Here is a 16,184-nt window from a genome sequence, read left to right on the forward strand (position 1 = left end):
AAATATTACAGCCAAATGTGTAGCATAAACTGAAGGCATGTTTATTGTTTGTCTTACTTTCCCCTAACTGTTTAGAGTCTGCTCCGGTTGTCTCTTCCCTAAATTTAAAGCGGTTGCCTGAATTTTGCAGAGTTCCTTAGTTAAGTTGGGAAACAGATTCTTTGCGTTAACCTATTTCCAAAGTTTGTGTTTCTTAAGTACTTTCATAAATCTACCGCAGACTGTAACATATCTTCCCAGGTTTTTTTTAATCTCAATCTGAAAAGCTGGCACATAGCTAAAATAGAAGTTTATGTTCTGTTTTCCTCTGAATATGTGCAAGTAACATATCATTCATATAGAGACATTCAACTTCTATTATTCCTGCCCCAAGTCCAAAGAACATAATTTTGACTGTTCACTGCAAGCGGATATATAAGATTGTTACAAATTGATGCCAAGGGGCCCATACTTGGAATCCGTTTTGTTTTTCTTTGAGTTAGCTTCCAAATTGCAAGAGTGTGCATAATGAATGTGTTATCTAGTCCTTCTGTTTTGTATTTTTGAAGGAGAAACAGCACATACCGCAAAGTGACTTGGCCTACTTGCTCAGGTTCCATAGCAACCCAGTATTGCTGCGAATTCATTTTGTACTAATCAATTAGAAATTTTGCTCTGGCAGCTGGAATGAAAGTTTATGGGCCGAATCCTGCTTGTTTTACTTGGACCTGCAGTCGCAGTAAATTCAGTGAGATACTTGTCTGAGAAGGATAAGAACTTGTATCTTTCATCTCTCGGTTTATTTTTTGTGAAAAGGTCAGATTTAATTTTTGGTTTTCTGTCCAAGCAGAGAAAAGGAGGCAATTCTCTTAAAGGATCCACAACTTAACACACCCTTGCCTTACAGAGTTGCTGACAGGTTAAAAAGGAAGGTACCGCTTTGCTCCCCATGCATTTTAACTGCATGTTGTCAGCACAGCTGAGCAGCACACACCTTCCAGCCAGCAGCCTGTAAAGTCTCCTGTTGTGTCCACCCCAATATTGCATGCCCAAAAGGGAATTTTCCAGGGAACAGGGTGGTACGTGCCAGCGCTCTTCCCAGCAGCGCAGCCCGCAGAATCGTGGTTAGCATGCACGGTTCCGAGGCACCCTTCCCCTGTAAAGGTCAGCTCATGCGCTGCTGGAGGTGCGTGTAACGACTGTGAAAGCCCATGGGAACTTCTCATGGGCACTCTGAAATGGTGCAGTTGACGAAAAATCCAAAGTTTTAATTAAAGAGGTTTTAGTCTTGTTGTTTCTTTTTTTTTTTTCATAATTTTTCTTTTATCCTTGCCAAAACAGCAATACTGGGATATGGGAAAAGCCCGTACCGAAAAACCCAACCTGCAACCATGTGGAAATGGCAGAAGGTTTCTGATGTGGGCTGACAAAAGCACTGACATTTTGCTTTTAGGGTTACGATTCCAAATTCAGCTCATTCTGCTCCTGCTCTTTAGGTCCAGACTACTGAGTTCATGTGCCAATAAGCCAAGCGTGCTGTCTGACCAAAACACAGGGAGAGCACTGGGGGTCTACTGTCATCTACCACACACATTTTTTTGCCAGGGGTAGCCATACCATTAGCCTCCTTTTTATGCGCTTTTACTGGTCTTTGGGTAAATGAGTCAGAGGCTTGAAATAATTTTTTTCATCTAGCTTGTCTCTCTCTCAATGGCTGGAAAAATGTGTCCTCCAGTTACAAGGTACACTGAAAAACTGTATGGGTCTATAGGAAGACATAGGTTTAACACTTTCTTTCCATTTCACTCATTATCACACTAGAATTCAGGCTCCGACTACACAGTATCAGAAGTACGTATCATCCTGTTTTGTAACAAACGCATAGCAAATCAAAGTCATGATTTAAACTTTAATACATGTCAGGGCTCATCAGATCTCCATTGCAATGAAGAGGATGACGCAGAGTAGACTTTGCTCCTTCAAGAGCACATCAGAGTTAGAGCTGAACCGCCATTTGCGTGTCAGGGTCTGTGACTGGGAAAGCAATGCTTATCCACTTGCACGTGCTCCCTTTTTAGCTGTCTCTCTCCAGCTCCTACCAGTAGTTAACACAATTTATAAGCAATTTATAAGACCTGCATATGCCAGGGAGGTGACATCCAAGGGCTTACTGTGAGAAAAACTGATGACCAAGGCAGAAAGAAACTCAGCAGAACCAGCTTTGGGGGATTTAAATGTTAAACCCACTTTATTGTTTTGGGTTTGTGTCCTTTTCTAAAGTGTTCATGTTGTGTTTAGGAAGGAATATTGTACACCTGTGTTGTGTGCTATGTTATGTTCAAAATGTGTTTTTTTTAGAAACAGATCATTCTTTAAGTTTGCTGGTTTTCTTGTGCTGTTATTCTTTTATTTTGATGGATTTTGCATGATAATGTTTCAGTATTTGGGAAAATGTGGGAGATTAATCATTATGACTTTCAGATCAAATGTACCAAGGGGAAAAGCTCATGTTTAAATGCATTGTCCTGTATTTTAACCTATTATATGTCTGTGTTCATATTCCCCATGTTTTTATTGATGTACTGCACATATCTGACCTCCACGTTTGCCTGGTAGTTTTTTCACCAGTTTGGGGGTTCTGATTTCCCAGTTGTTTAAAAATCTGATTGGACTAAGACCCTGAGAACCATTAATTATTTACAGTATGCTTTTCAAATTGGATCTACTTAACCTCCATGTACCTGATCCAATTTCCTTGCAGTCAGGTGAAGCTCGTCCTTCATCAGGCGCAGCTTTATGTAAAATATTATCCAAGAACCTAATTTGCTGCATTTCTCATGATTTAATCAATGAAATGACACTGTACTGAGCTTTGCTTCTGTGCTGTCTCAGTGTGTTGGTTTGCTGACATGCTTTAGCACCCCATAGCAATGCCTGGCTCTGCCCTCCACTTTCTGCCCCTGTGAGGGAGATTTCAGCCTGCTTGCCTTATAAACTCGATGAGGGAATGGTTAAACCCAATCCTCAAAAGGACTTTATTCTTTCAACATGAAATCTGAAATAATTTACCTCACAATACGTTGGGCAAAACTCCTTTAGTACAACGCAGCCCGGTGTTGACACTTGGCCTCGTCGGCAGCATGTGCCCGCTTTGTGACACAAAGCGTATCTCGCACCGGCGGCTCCTCCAATGCCAACATCTTAAAAACCCCGATGGATACGAGTTTTAAGGGACGGTTACCACCCCAGGGACAGCGGCGGTCCCCTCAGAGCCAGCGGGCAGCTATGTGCAGTCGGCCGCCCCTCAGGGACTGCTGCCCCGGCGGGGCAGGCGTCGGGGGGCGGGGGGCGGTGTGGAGGGGCGGCCTTCCCTCGTGCCCCAGCTCAACTTTTTTGTCTCTCTGTCTGTGTTTTGTCGTTTTTTCGTTTATTTTATTTTTGTGTTTGTTTTTTTTTTTTTTCTCCCCCCTTTTCTCTGTGTGTGTGTGTGTGTTTGTGGCCCGCAGGTCCTCCCCTGCGTTGTTCGTCCGCCTCCTCCACCCCCCCCGAGCAGTCCCCCTCCCCTCCCCCCTCGCCGCCGGCCAATGAGGGCCCGGGGCGGTTGCTGGGCAACGGCGCGGCCCAGCCGGCCGCGGACTCTGACTCTGAGGAAGAGTTTGTCCCTAATTCATTCTTAGTTAAAAGTGGCTCTGGAAACCTCTGTGTCGCCGCCAACGGTGAGTGACTCTACCTACTTTTCTTGCTCGTCTGACAGCCGTGCGCGGGGATGGAGGTTGGCTGGGGACGCGGCTGTGCCCTTTGGGTTGGTTGGGGAGGGGGGGGGGGGGGGGGGGATGTTGTTTTAAAAGTTAAATAAATAAATGAGTTGAGGAGGGGGATAAAAGGGCGGGGGGGGGGGGGGGAATCACATCACTTCGTAAAGGTTGAAGCATGGAGCATTGGAAAGGTTCGTGCTGGCTGCTGTGCGTGTGGCTGGGTGGCTGTGGTGAGGGATGAGCCACCCACTGTGGTACCTGGGCAGAGCTCAGAAACTTCACATGAGTTGAAGGTTGGAGCCCTCTCCTTTTTGGGGTGGATTTTGGGTTTGTTTGGCCTTTTTTTTTTTTTTTAATTAGAAAAACTCACCAAAGAAACCCTCATCTCTGTGAGGGCAGCAAGGTGCAGGCTGGGGGCTGGCAGGGCTGAGGGAAGGGTGCCCAGGTGGGCTCGCGCCACTGCCGGCCCTGAGCAGCTGAGAGCAGCCCGGAGGCTCCCGCCGCTGTCAGAAACCTGTCACCAAAAGGCTGCATGGGTGGAAGAGGGAATGCCAAAAAAACTCAGTTTCCTCGTGAGTTGTGACAGTGGCATCTGCACTGTGTGCTCAGCCTCAGAGGCCAGAGGAGGGTGTCTGCATCCACATCTCCCTCGGAGGCGCTGGGAGATGCCCTCAGGGTAAGTATTTGAGGCAGCAGCACAAGCTCCTGCTTCTGGGATGCTCCGAGACTCCCGATGGGAGCTGAGGGTGCTCAGCACAGCCGGATGAACCGTGCTGCTTAAACTTCAAGAAGAGGAATGAGATTCACAGCGCTATGCTGCAAAGACAATGAGTCATAAATGGAGAGGTAACGCTCGTTGGCAAAGAAATGTGAAATTTCATCAAGGGTAGTGTAACCTGACGAAGTGCAGATTACAGCAGTGGAATAGCAGTGGCCACTCAGGCCGCTGCCATCCGGCTTGAGTGATAATTGCTCACAGGTCTGATTTATGATGAAGGAGAAGGCATTCAAAGATATCTTGAAAGAGAGAAAGAAAGGTGAGAGAGAGGTTTACTGCAGCTGGCAACAGCTTAACTGCATTTATGTTAAGCTTCTAAGAAGGTTTCCTAGTATGCTGTTATCTCCAAGTAGGGAGAGAAAGTTTGACATTTAATTTGTGTGTGCCTTCCCCCGCCCCTCTTCCCCAGCTTCCCTCTTCTTTTCTTTTGTTGCATTTGTTATGGTAAAAACAAACTTTCCTTTCAGGGTTTTTCAAAGGAGAAGGTTATCTCGTCTGAATTGTCATCCTAAGGAGAGTAGGGGGAAATACAGTGTCGTATTCATTCAGGAAACTGCTTAAAATTCATATCCTCTGTTCAGCTTCCCCCCTCCCCTCCCACCCTGTAACACACACACACACATCTGACTCCTTGCAGTTGCAGTACATTGAAATCTGAAATCATGTAGATGACCCTCTTGTTGGAAATAAAGCCAAACTCACACTTCACCTCATGTTTTCAACATCATTATGTATGTACTTTCTCTTTGTTCATTGAGGGAATATATATGTACACATACACACACACCCTCCAGGTAAAAAAAAAAAAAAGGAAGAAAGAGAAAGCGAGATTAAAGACCTTAATCTCTTCTTTTACTAATTAGCTGAACAACAGAAAAAGCATTGTTCAGAGTCCACGGTGGGTTGACGACATTATTGTATTATTGATGTGCTGGTGAGTTAGTTAGACTTTAGGCTTTTCAGCTTCCTGCTTATTTATCCTCTTTTTTTTTCTCAGTGCTTTTTGCATCGGCTTGTAGACATACTACATTCCCTGAGGCCTTCTTTGTGTGTAGGATTCAGCAGGTTGGTAATAAATATATCGCACACAAAGACAGGGCGTCTGGGGTCTCATTTGCGTGCTTATTCTAGTTGTTCGGTAATCACAAGTGCAGGTAGTGCCAGCACACTGGTGACCTGTTAGGATCAGCTCAGCGTCACTCTGCTACCAGGAGAAAAACAAAGGAGACTTATTATGCCACCTATCAACCCATAATCTGAGAGTTCACATGAATAAGAAGCACAGACCATACAAGCCCATCATGTCTAAAACCCAGAGACTCTTCTGACCTCTGTAAATGGATTTAATTGCTTTAGTTCCTTAACGTTCTGTTTCTATGAGGCTTAGTCAGCTTAAACTTTGAATGACAAAGGCAGGTCTTTATGTTCCTTAAATGGTGAAAATTAGTAAAAGCTTATTTTGGTTAGGACTAAGTTTAATACAGTTAGAGCACTCATTCTTGGAGAATAGTAGCTGTCTCAACAGCAGGACAGCCTGAGAATGCTGTCCAAAGGATTTGTGTTGCACTTTTTAATTGATTGTGGCTAGGTTTTCTTACCACAGCTGTGTAAACTCAGCCTCAGAGAAGTCCATCCAAAGTAACTAACACCCAGGGAACAGCACTGCTGTTACAAATCCCCATGTAAATTGCAAATATAATGCACATGGAACTTAAGAAACATGCTACTTTTTGAAGATACAGTAGGCTATTCTTTATCTAAGTTCCTTTCATTCCAGAAAGGTAATAATGCCCATAATATTATTTCTACACTTCCAGGAAAATGTCCAACTAAACTTTCAGATGAAGGCTGGAACAAACTAAGAAGTATATAAACATGCAGGGATCTTATACGGCTTTTAATTTTGTATTGGATGTATTAAGAGCCATTGTTTGGTTCTTTTTACTTGTAAGGTAAAATTTAAAACATTAAAAATCCCCAATTTTTATTGTACTTATACTGCCAGCAGGTACTTAATTTTAAGGAAAAAAAGATTTTTCAGACTTGGATATTTTCAGTTTTGGTTTTATGTATGTCAACTCCAGAAGACTTTTTCTTTTACCTAAAATTACTCAAAATAACTAGGATGTGAATATCTGCATTTCATAGAATCACAGACTGGTTTGGGTTGGAAGGGACCTTTAAAGACCATCTAGTTCCACCCCCCTGCCACAGGCAGGGACACCTTCCACTAGCCCAGGTTGCCCAAAGCCCTGTCCAACCTGGCCTTGAACCCTCCCAGGGAGGGGGCAGCCACAGCTTCTCTGGGCAACCTGTGCCAGTGTCTCACCACTCTCGCAGTAAATAATTTCTTCCTTATACCAAATCTAAATTGATCCTCTTTTAGTTTAAAACCATTACCCCTTGTCTTATCACTACAGGACCTCGTAAAAAGTCTCTCTCCATTTCCTTATGAGCCTCCTTTAAGTATTGAACAGCCACACAGAGCCTTCCCTTTGCCAGGCTAAACAGCCCCAACTCTCTCAAACATCTCAGGATGTTTTCTTTCAGAAACCTTAAAATTTCCTGATTTGAGGATTTCAGCACTATTTAAAAAGCAGGCTGCCTTGGGGTATCTTAGTAGACATTCAGAAACACTAATTAGTTCTTCAGGTTTCTCATCAGTCAGTATATGTATGTACTGGCGTGTAGGTATAGATGTATATGACTGATGAGAGGCCAGAACTATCTGAAGACATCCAATCTTTAATCTGATTGTTTTAAGAAACTAACAAATGCTCTGTCGGATCAGAACATCGGTCCCTGTTGTCTGTGACAGTGGTATGGGAGGAGAAGCACGAGCCAGTGGGGTTGTAGGGATGATGCTGACTGGCTGGAAAAGGTTGAGCATCAGCCAAGGAGAGGGATGTAGATGTTGGTGTTTGGCTCGGCAGCAGCAGCTCTCTTCCATTTTAACCAGTAAATAACATGAAAAATAAATTAAAAAAAAAAAAAAAATTGAGTGTCATTAGGGAATGGTGTTTAGGAAGAGCACATCAGCCTGACCATTGCTGTGCACTTCCCTCAGTATCCACAGCTGTGACACTTGGGGATGTTAGCAGGTACATCTCTGCTTAGGACAGCTGTGAGGTGGGGAAATGACTGTCGTCCCCATGGGGAGCTGATGTGCAGAGTGACAAAGAACAGATTTTGAAAAATATATGAAATCTGTGGAAAGCTGGCCTCTAAATTCCTTTGAGAATGCTGACCATGTTGCCTTGTAGTCAAAGCCGAAGTGCATGACTTCTTCCAGCTCTTTCATCAGTGAGCAAGCATTCAATGTGAACTGTGCTTCTGTCATTTTGTGGGGTCGGGTTATTTCTCTAAGTTGCTCGTATCAGGCAAACAGGAAGGCTGGATGCAGACATTTGAAACAATCTCTGCAGATGGGAGCCACAAAATCCAAAATCACCTCTTGTTTTGGGCATTTTAATATTCTCAAACACAATTTCAGAGACCAGGGCATGGATTTTATTTAATTCTAGCAGAAGTAAGGCAATACCAGGAAGTTGTAAGAATATCTAAAACTGACTCTCCAGTCCTAGGAGTTACAGTGTAACATCTGCTAAAGTCTCTGTAGGAAGGAACTAGTACAGTGTGGAGTCTTATCACCAACTTCTGAATATATGTACCCCAATTTCTTTGGCTTCTCCCTCAAATACATCCCTATTCCAACAACTCCTGTTACTCCCCACTGATTAATCAGTCCTGTTCCTTTTCTGCCACTAAGGGCTTTTATTCACGAAAAAATCAGCAGTGGAGGGTCACACTGCCAGTCACTCAAAGTGACGCGGCTTCTGGAGAGAGAGAGGCAGGAGGTAGGCATGATTCACGGTGTTATTAGACTTTGAATTCCAAGAGGAGTGTTCAGCGTTGTGCGAAGCATGGACAATGCAGCCCTCACCTCAGGCACAGATTGCGTTGTCAGTGGTCGGGAGGAGGGAAAAACGTGTTGAGTACGTACATAAATATTCCAGGGTTAGATCCTAGGAGATGAGTGCAACTTACATAGGATCTCTGATTTCAGTGAAAAAAAGGCCAAATCAGGATCAGTTTGACCCCAGAAGCTGAAAAAAAACCCACAACATGCTGCTTCTACTTAGTGGGATCTGCATGAACAAGCTACTTGGCCAACAAAATCCATGGTTGGAGTTAATGCAGTTTTGTGTACTGCCTTTGCCATTTTTTCTTTGTTTAGAGTGCTGGACAATTTGAAGCAGTAAATTCCCCTAAGATCTTCCTTCTCATTTCTAACGAAATTGGACCAGTCTAGACCTCCTAATTTGTAACCTAAAGGATGTGTCCTATTTTCTGTTTAGGATTTTTTTTACCTTTAATGATCAGCCTTAAGCTGTTGAAGACAATCACCATTTGTAATTTACCTCCCTTTCCTATCCTTCAGAAAGAACTTTCTACCTTTTTATTAAATTATTTGGCCCAGATTTATAAAAATAAATCCTTCACAAAAAGGCTGATGAGGACTACTATAGCCTTAGCTGTGTTTTGTCAAATAGTTTAATTTGATATAAATTGTGCATTTCTGGCACTGTAGAGTAACTGACCAGATCATCTGCCTCTACTGCTGCTGTGGCTGGATTTCTTCAGGATCTAAAAGGAAATCATCTTCCAGAAATACAGGGCACTTTCTGCTGAAAGTTTTTAATCTATCCATGTATGTGTTCAGTGTTTATTTCTCTAGTATTCTTGATGAGTTTGGGGCTGCATAGTCTGCTACAGAGACTGCTGTTTTCAGACTCATTCTGCAGCCCAGTGTGACCAGCTGAAAGTCTGAACTGAGCATCAGCCTGCTTTGCATCAGGCATCACTCCTCTGATCTTCAGGTCCGACTTCAGACACATGAGTTGTCTGTCCTGTAGGAGTCCTGCTCAAGCACAGGGTTAGGTGTTTACAACACTGGGATGGAAGAGACGGTCACAGAGAAATCAAACTGCAGCAGGGAGCCCAGAAGACAGAATATTAAAGCATTTCAAAGAAAGAATCATGTAAGGCTTCTTAGAAGTGGAGAGTTTTCAGGGATCTGACAGAGGAGAGCAAAAGAAACTTTGATAATGTAATCTTAATAATTGATATTTTTCTCATCTAATAATTAATAATAAATCCCAATTAAATTCAATTTTCTTTTATGTAAGGCTATTTTTTCTTTTCATTTCAAAAAGGCTTGTGTACGGAGGGTCTCTTGCTGTATTTTGTCGTTGCACAGTGCCTTCTGTTGCTTCTTCACTACTCAAGTAAGCGTGTTAAGTAAGAATAATAATAATTAATCTCTGCATCCTTTATCAGAGATTTGTGCAGTCCATTAGCAGTCAGTGTTACTTATAATGATAATTTATAATTACAGAAGGGAAACTGAGGAATAGGAAGATACAGCCAATTGTTTTCCCAGTGTATTTTAAAAAACTTAAAAATAGTCTTTGAATTATTGTGTTCCCTATTAAAACTTTTTTAATACCACCACGCTCCCCCACAACATTTCAGAAGTTCATGAAAAAACATCTTAAGGAGAGGAAAGGTTTAAAAAGAAGTTTAGTTTAGCAATAGTTTTAAAAAATTCTTTAATAAAAGAACATTTTTTTAGAACAGTGGTGATGATTGAAAAAAACAAAAGGTGGTAGGAGAGGTGCTTGGAAAAAAGTATTCTGAAAACCAGTTTTACATAATTTTTCACCAAATTTATACTCTAATTTGGGAACACGTTCAGAGTTCAGCCTGAGAAACCGTGACCTAAATTCCTCCCTTTCATTTTAGTCAGAAAACTAAACAAGAGACATATTAATCATAAGCTTTCAATTTAGTTAGAGGCATTATAGGCCATCAGGGTCTGAATCATCCTGAGGAGTTTCCTCTTTTTCCTCTCATTGTGGAAAGAGCTGTGTCTGACTGTGAGTCCGTAGGAGCCCGAGAAGTTTGTTTGGAGCCTCAGTCTGGTCATTTTGGCTTGATTTTCACAGTTGTCATCTATTTGAACTCACTGAAACCATCCCAAAATTCACTGGCATATTTGAAAATTTGTCCTTACATCAGACCTCCAAATTTATCTCTGTTGTAAAGATGACAACAAGGTTCAGGTTTTGAATTCTCAAGCGTCAGCCATTGCCTCTTAGAGCCTGGAAGATCAAGTAAAAAGTTGTAAACTGGCAGATGTGAGGAGGATCAGGTCATGAATTATTCCTGCTCCTGTTCACTGAGCGGTGGAGCCATCCTGTTGAGTTTTTGTTCCTCCTGTTTCACTCTTCCTACCAGGAGGAAAGATCAGAAAGATTTCAATGTGCAAGCAGCAGATCTTTCGGAGGATGTGAAGCTCTAGAAGTGCCCACTTACCTTGCTGTCACTTCAGTTCTTGTCCTATGGATTCACTTTGCATCCTGAAAGTATTTGTTTAACCTGGCAGTTGTTTGGCTTTGGGATGAGCCAAAGGTGAGAAGCAAATCATTTGCCGTAGGACTAGATTCTTATCGCTGATATCAGCGGGAGGCATTTGGATTAGATTCCTAGCATAACGAGGGTCAAATCCTGACCCAACTGAAATCCTTTTGGCTCAAATGGGGGGAGGTTTGGTCAGGAGTGGATAATATGAATACACAAAGAGTCAGGGGTTTTTTTGCAAAGAATAAATATCCCAAAGAGAACAAAGCAAAGTTATGATTGTCACGTTCAGTGAAGGGCAGCAATGAAATGAGTCACCTTTCCAGGCCAGCAGGGAACACACTGAATCAGTTAAAGCAGATTTATAGCTTTTTAGCTGTGATAAAACCGTATCAGTGTGTATATGAATTTACATAGGAGTAAGGTTTTTTTCTTTCTTTTAATGCAAGCCACATTGGAAAGTGTGCACAAAGGAGCCTCACTCTCAGGAAAGACAACTGGAACAAATTATATGCATTCAGACTTGTTAAACTGAATTGGCAGCAGAAATATTCCTGGTAACCTGAGCATTACAGCAGCATTGGTATAGTTAAGGTTATGTCAGCATTTCCATTAGAAACCCCTACTTTTCAGAGGTTTATATTTGCAGTAAAAATTCACTGTGGGTTGAAACTTGACAAGCTGTGCAAGGTCTCATCTGAGATGGATTTTTTTTTTACCTTTTTCTTTACAAAATTGGGGAGAAAAATCTGTTTGAAGAGTCAAGCTGCAAGAGCACAAACAAAAATAGCAGCATTCTGGCTTTGATACTTTTCGATGTTAAAAAACCCCGTTTCTTTCTTTATAGTGCAACTATCAAATGTGCAACAAAATCTTGCTCTGAAGAAGGAACTCATCATTACACTATTAAAGGAAATGAAACATTAATTTATGGCCCATTAGATGCTTTTTCACTGCAGGACTGCCAGTGTTTTGGTCTACCTCAGGTTATACTGAAAGATTTGTGACTAACATGAAACAAAGCCCCCAGAGGAGCAGATTCTGTGTGAAAAAAATGCTTCTGGGCAGATTTAGAAGAACAAAACACTGAAGGCAGAGTTGTCCAGAAACTGGAGCAAGTACTAGGAATTCAGCCCTCTGGTTTCTGCCACAGGCTTCTCAGCTGAAAAACTTAACCTCAGTTTTCTCCATTGTAAATGGAGGATATAGCAAGCTGTTGGCTTCAGTATCCTTCCCAACTATTTCCTCATCTGTATGATATTACTGGAGCTAGCCATGGTTTACACTATGGGTATAACGAGTAGACAAGAAGGGATCCATGGCTCCATACTTGCAGACATCAGGTTTCAGAGAGTAGGGTAATCATTTCTCTAAATCTTTTCAGATGTCTGGGTGCACAGCATTGAACCTGTAATTTCTGGGTATGTATCATCTCTGACCTGATGTCCGTATGGCTGAGGATCTGTGTGTGCTCTCAATTCCTGCAGGGTTGTGTGTCCTCTACACTTTGAAAAGTCATAGCTGATGTTCATCAGAACTTTTTCCATTCACCAGATAAAAGCTGGCGTGGAAGTGCAAAGTATTATAAAATATAGGAAGGAAGTCTGATGCTCATGTACTCATGGCTGTGTTGTGTTATTACTGTGAAAATGGATCTCTCAGTTGGGAATGAGCTCAAACTTTGGGAAGGCTTGTTGTATTAGCTGTTTTCAAATCATATGTCTCCATTTCAAAATGAGGACCTGGGGGCTTTGAACTTTATTTATAAGCTGAAATTTGCTGGCCACTGTGAACCAGTGATTAACTTGTAAGGGAGAAGATGCCAGAAGTCTCGCTCTGACCTATGTGTTCTTTCAAACTAAACATCCAGTAACTGCATAGCCTCAGAAGATGTCTCCCCCCACTTCCTCCTCCATCGTTTCTGTGCTTTGCATTATTCACTGTGTTTATTGTAACACGCTATTAATCTCAACCACAGCTTTCAAACCATCATGTGACCCCAACAAATTCTTCAACTAAAGCGGTGATAGCTTTAGGTATTCTGGGTGGAAGCTTTGAGGCTCTGAGTAGAAGGGAAAGGATCGGGTTAAAACATCTGAGGCAGTAACTCAGAGGAGAAAGTGCCTTCTGTGGATACAGCGCAAGTTTTCTGAAAAATGATATTTGGAACACGACATGAGGGGATAGCGCAGCTTCTTGCTGTGTGTGTATGAACCACGGTGTATCCTTTGAAGTTACTTCCCATGTGTACTTGGGTGCAAAGCAGTAGGGTTGTTTTGTTCAAGAGAAGGCAATCCTTAACCGTGTGTCTTAGCAGCAGGACCAAGCCCTTAGTGCCCATGCTTGGTAGTAAAGCTGATGTGATAGACAGTTATGGCACAGAAGAAGCCTTTGATCTTGGAAGGATTTATATGAAAGACTGTCACAGTTCCTTAAGAGTCAATTGGGTTAAGCCTTTGAGGACTACAAGCCCCAGTATACGCATCCCACATAAGAATGAATTTTGCTGGCAGTTTGTAAAACACCAGAATTTGAAGGGTTAAAAGTTTTGTTGATTTTTAATTCCTACCATGTGAGTTGAGACAAAAAACCCAAATACAGATGGAATAGCTTGTACAGTGTTTTAAATGCATGATTTGCATTAGCTCAAAGTCTGCGACTACCAGGTCAGTATTTGGTAGTAATGCCTGGAAACAGGAGTCAGAAGACTGGTGACAGTTTGTGACTTTGCCCAAGTGACCTGAATGCTGGTGCCTGTCTCTTCCGTAAATAAAATGGAGGATAATGATCATTGTTGGATTCTTGCAAGCTTTGGAGATTTTGAGATTCTTGAGTGAAATGAGAAAATCTGTTGTTGTGCTCCCACTCCATTCTGCTGATAACTCCACAGCATCGTGGGGCTTTACTGCTGGCTTTTAACATGTGCTCACATCTCTGTAGGTAAGGGATGGTGATGCCGCAAAGTTTAGGCACTCTTTGTAACACGTCTTTAAAGTCTGCCCTGACTTTTAACACAGAAGATTTACTAGATCTTTTTTCTCTTTCCATGTAATAATTAGGCCTATTAATGGAAGCCTACTCAATGAAAGCCTTTGCCATATAAAGCAGATAAAGTGTAGTAAAAAGACAAAATGGTTCAAATCATAAGATTGTATGATGGAAGCTGATAAAATTCAGACATAGAGTCTATCACATTTCTGCTTCCAAGAGGTCAGCTGATGTTGACATGTCAAAGTAGCATGAAAATATACAGCCCTTCACTAAAGGCAGTGATGGTGGGGCGGAAGACCAGTGACTCCATGTGACCTGAACTACTGAAGCCCGAATCTGCCCCCTTTACTCATCAACTGTCTCAAACAGCAAGTAGTCTTATTGGTAAGAGTGGTCAAAATAAGAAGGCTGGACTGGCACTCATTAATTGCCTCCTAATTGTTCCTAACCTTTCCGTTCGTAGGACATCAGTATTACTCAGAAATTAACCCCACAAAATACAGCCAGGGTGTTTGGGATGCCTTTCAAAGTAGCCTAAAAATGACTGTTGTCACTTCTTGTCTTTCTTACCTGTCCTAACTCAAGATGCTCTGGCAGGGCAGTAAATTACTGGCAATTTTTACCCCTTGTCTTAAAACATATTGCTCCTTTCTGGATGATCAGAGTTTTTTTCTGTTATCTTAAATTTCTGTAGGTTTTCAGGGTGTTTCCAGATGTCCTGCCAATTTAGTCTCTTAATCTTGATGTGCTTCACTTTCTTTCTGTCTAAATAAGACCTGTATTGTAGAGACAAAAATCTGCATCTCAGAATTATTGAGGTTAAGCAGGTTATAATTTCAGCATTTTGGACACCTCGGATATTAGGCGTTCGATAAGTACAACATGCTGCAAATAGGGAAAAGTGTTCTGAAACCGTAAGTGGCCATATTTCTTTCCAGCGTCTGGGGGGAAGTGGTGTTGTGGTGGCCAGGCCAGTAAGGTGAGAGTCTGTGTCATCATATGCACTATTCAGAATCAGCCAGCCATGACAGCTCAGGAATTGGACTCCAGGTTCTCCCACATGAAGGGAGAATTGAGCTTTGTGACCTGCTTCGGAAAAATTAAAGTAGCGACACATGCCTCATTAGCATGACAGCTATGGGAGTGGGCTTGGGATATCAAAAGTGCTGCAAGACCTTGTGCTTCAGTAGGCTCGCAAGTGTAAAATCGATGCTTTTGATACATTAGGTGGTAATGGAAGAAGCACAGCACAGAAGTGGTATGATCGGATGATTTAGTTATAGCTATAAATCTAGCGGCAGTATCGTGGCAACGTGATAGGACACAGCACTTCATAAGGAGCGCGGCATAAAGATTCATGCATTAGTCGAGTCTTGTGTGGAAGGACGTGTGGGTGGGGATTGCATTACTGATATAAATGACAGAGTGCTTCATCCTGGCAAACACACTGAGTAAAACAAGGATACTTTGTAGTAAATGAGCACTTTAGACAGATGTGCCGATATTTGGATTCTGTATAGGTATTTCTGGTATAAAATTGTTCTAGTGAAATGAAAATCAGCATGGATTACTCCAAGTTAAAACTAATACTTACACACTGACCTCTTCCTTGCCTTACCCTGCCTGGCCAAATGTGGAGATTTAGTAAAAATTCTCCAGAGTCACATTTCAACAGTAAAACTACTACCACTTGATGGTTGCTCGTGCTATGTTTTAATGTAAATCAGCTCTTTTCCTTGCTACTCAGTTTACATAAATCCTGCCCAAATCACCTTAAACAACTTCTCTCCCTAAAACCGATTGGCTACAAGAGACTATCACATGGATCTCCGTTCTACCTCAAACCATATAGTTCCTCATTCAGGCATCTTATTTTAAAATTCATTCTTCCTCTTAAATTCCCATCATTTTTGCTGCCCTTCTTTGTACTGCAGTCAGTTTTTCTACACCTCTCTAATCGTGTGGGCCAGCTGAGGTTGGTATAGCTTCACGTATGCAATTAGTACCCAGAGAAAGACAGGTCAGGTGAAAACAGAAGGGAGTGACATTGCTTGCAGCCATTAATGTATGCTTGATTAAGAAAAATATCATTAGGACTAGTATAGAGGAGTAGCAAGTCAGAAGAGATAAAGCAGATTTTAGTGTTTTTGTAGAATGAGTTACAGAAATCCCTACTGTTGCTGCCTGTAACTTTTCTGATACTCCAATGAAACTTGAAACAAGAGGTCATCTCAAAGGGTAATAGCTTCCAGCCAAAA

General features: G+C 42.0%; 1 protein-coding gene across 1 annotated transcript in view; it reads left to right on the forward strand.

Annotated features, from left to right (window-relative positions):
* TENM4 (teneurin transmembrane protein 4) overlaps positions 1-16,184 on the forward strand; it is a 508,662-nt gene that overhangs the window by 239,459 nt on the left and 253,019 nt on the right. The window contains exon 5 of the mRNA XM_074860410.1: positions 3,486-3,695. Within this exon, the coding sequence (XP_074716511.1) occupies positions 3,486-3,695 (210 nt within the window). The remainder of the gene's footprint in view (positions 1-3,485; positions 3,696-16,184) is intronic.

This window comes from Strix uralensis, chromosome 2 (assembly GCF_047716275.1).
Source record: "Strix uralensis isolate ZFMK-TIS-50842 chromosome 2, bStrUra1, whole genome shotgun sequence".
Taxonomy (NCBI): domain Eukaryota; kingdom Metazoa; phylum Chordata; class Aves; order Strigiformes; family Strigidae; genus Strix; species Strix uralensis.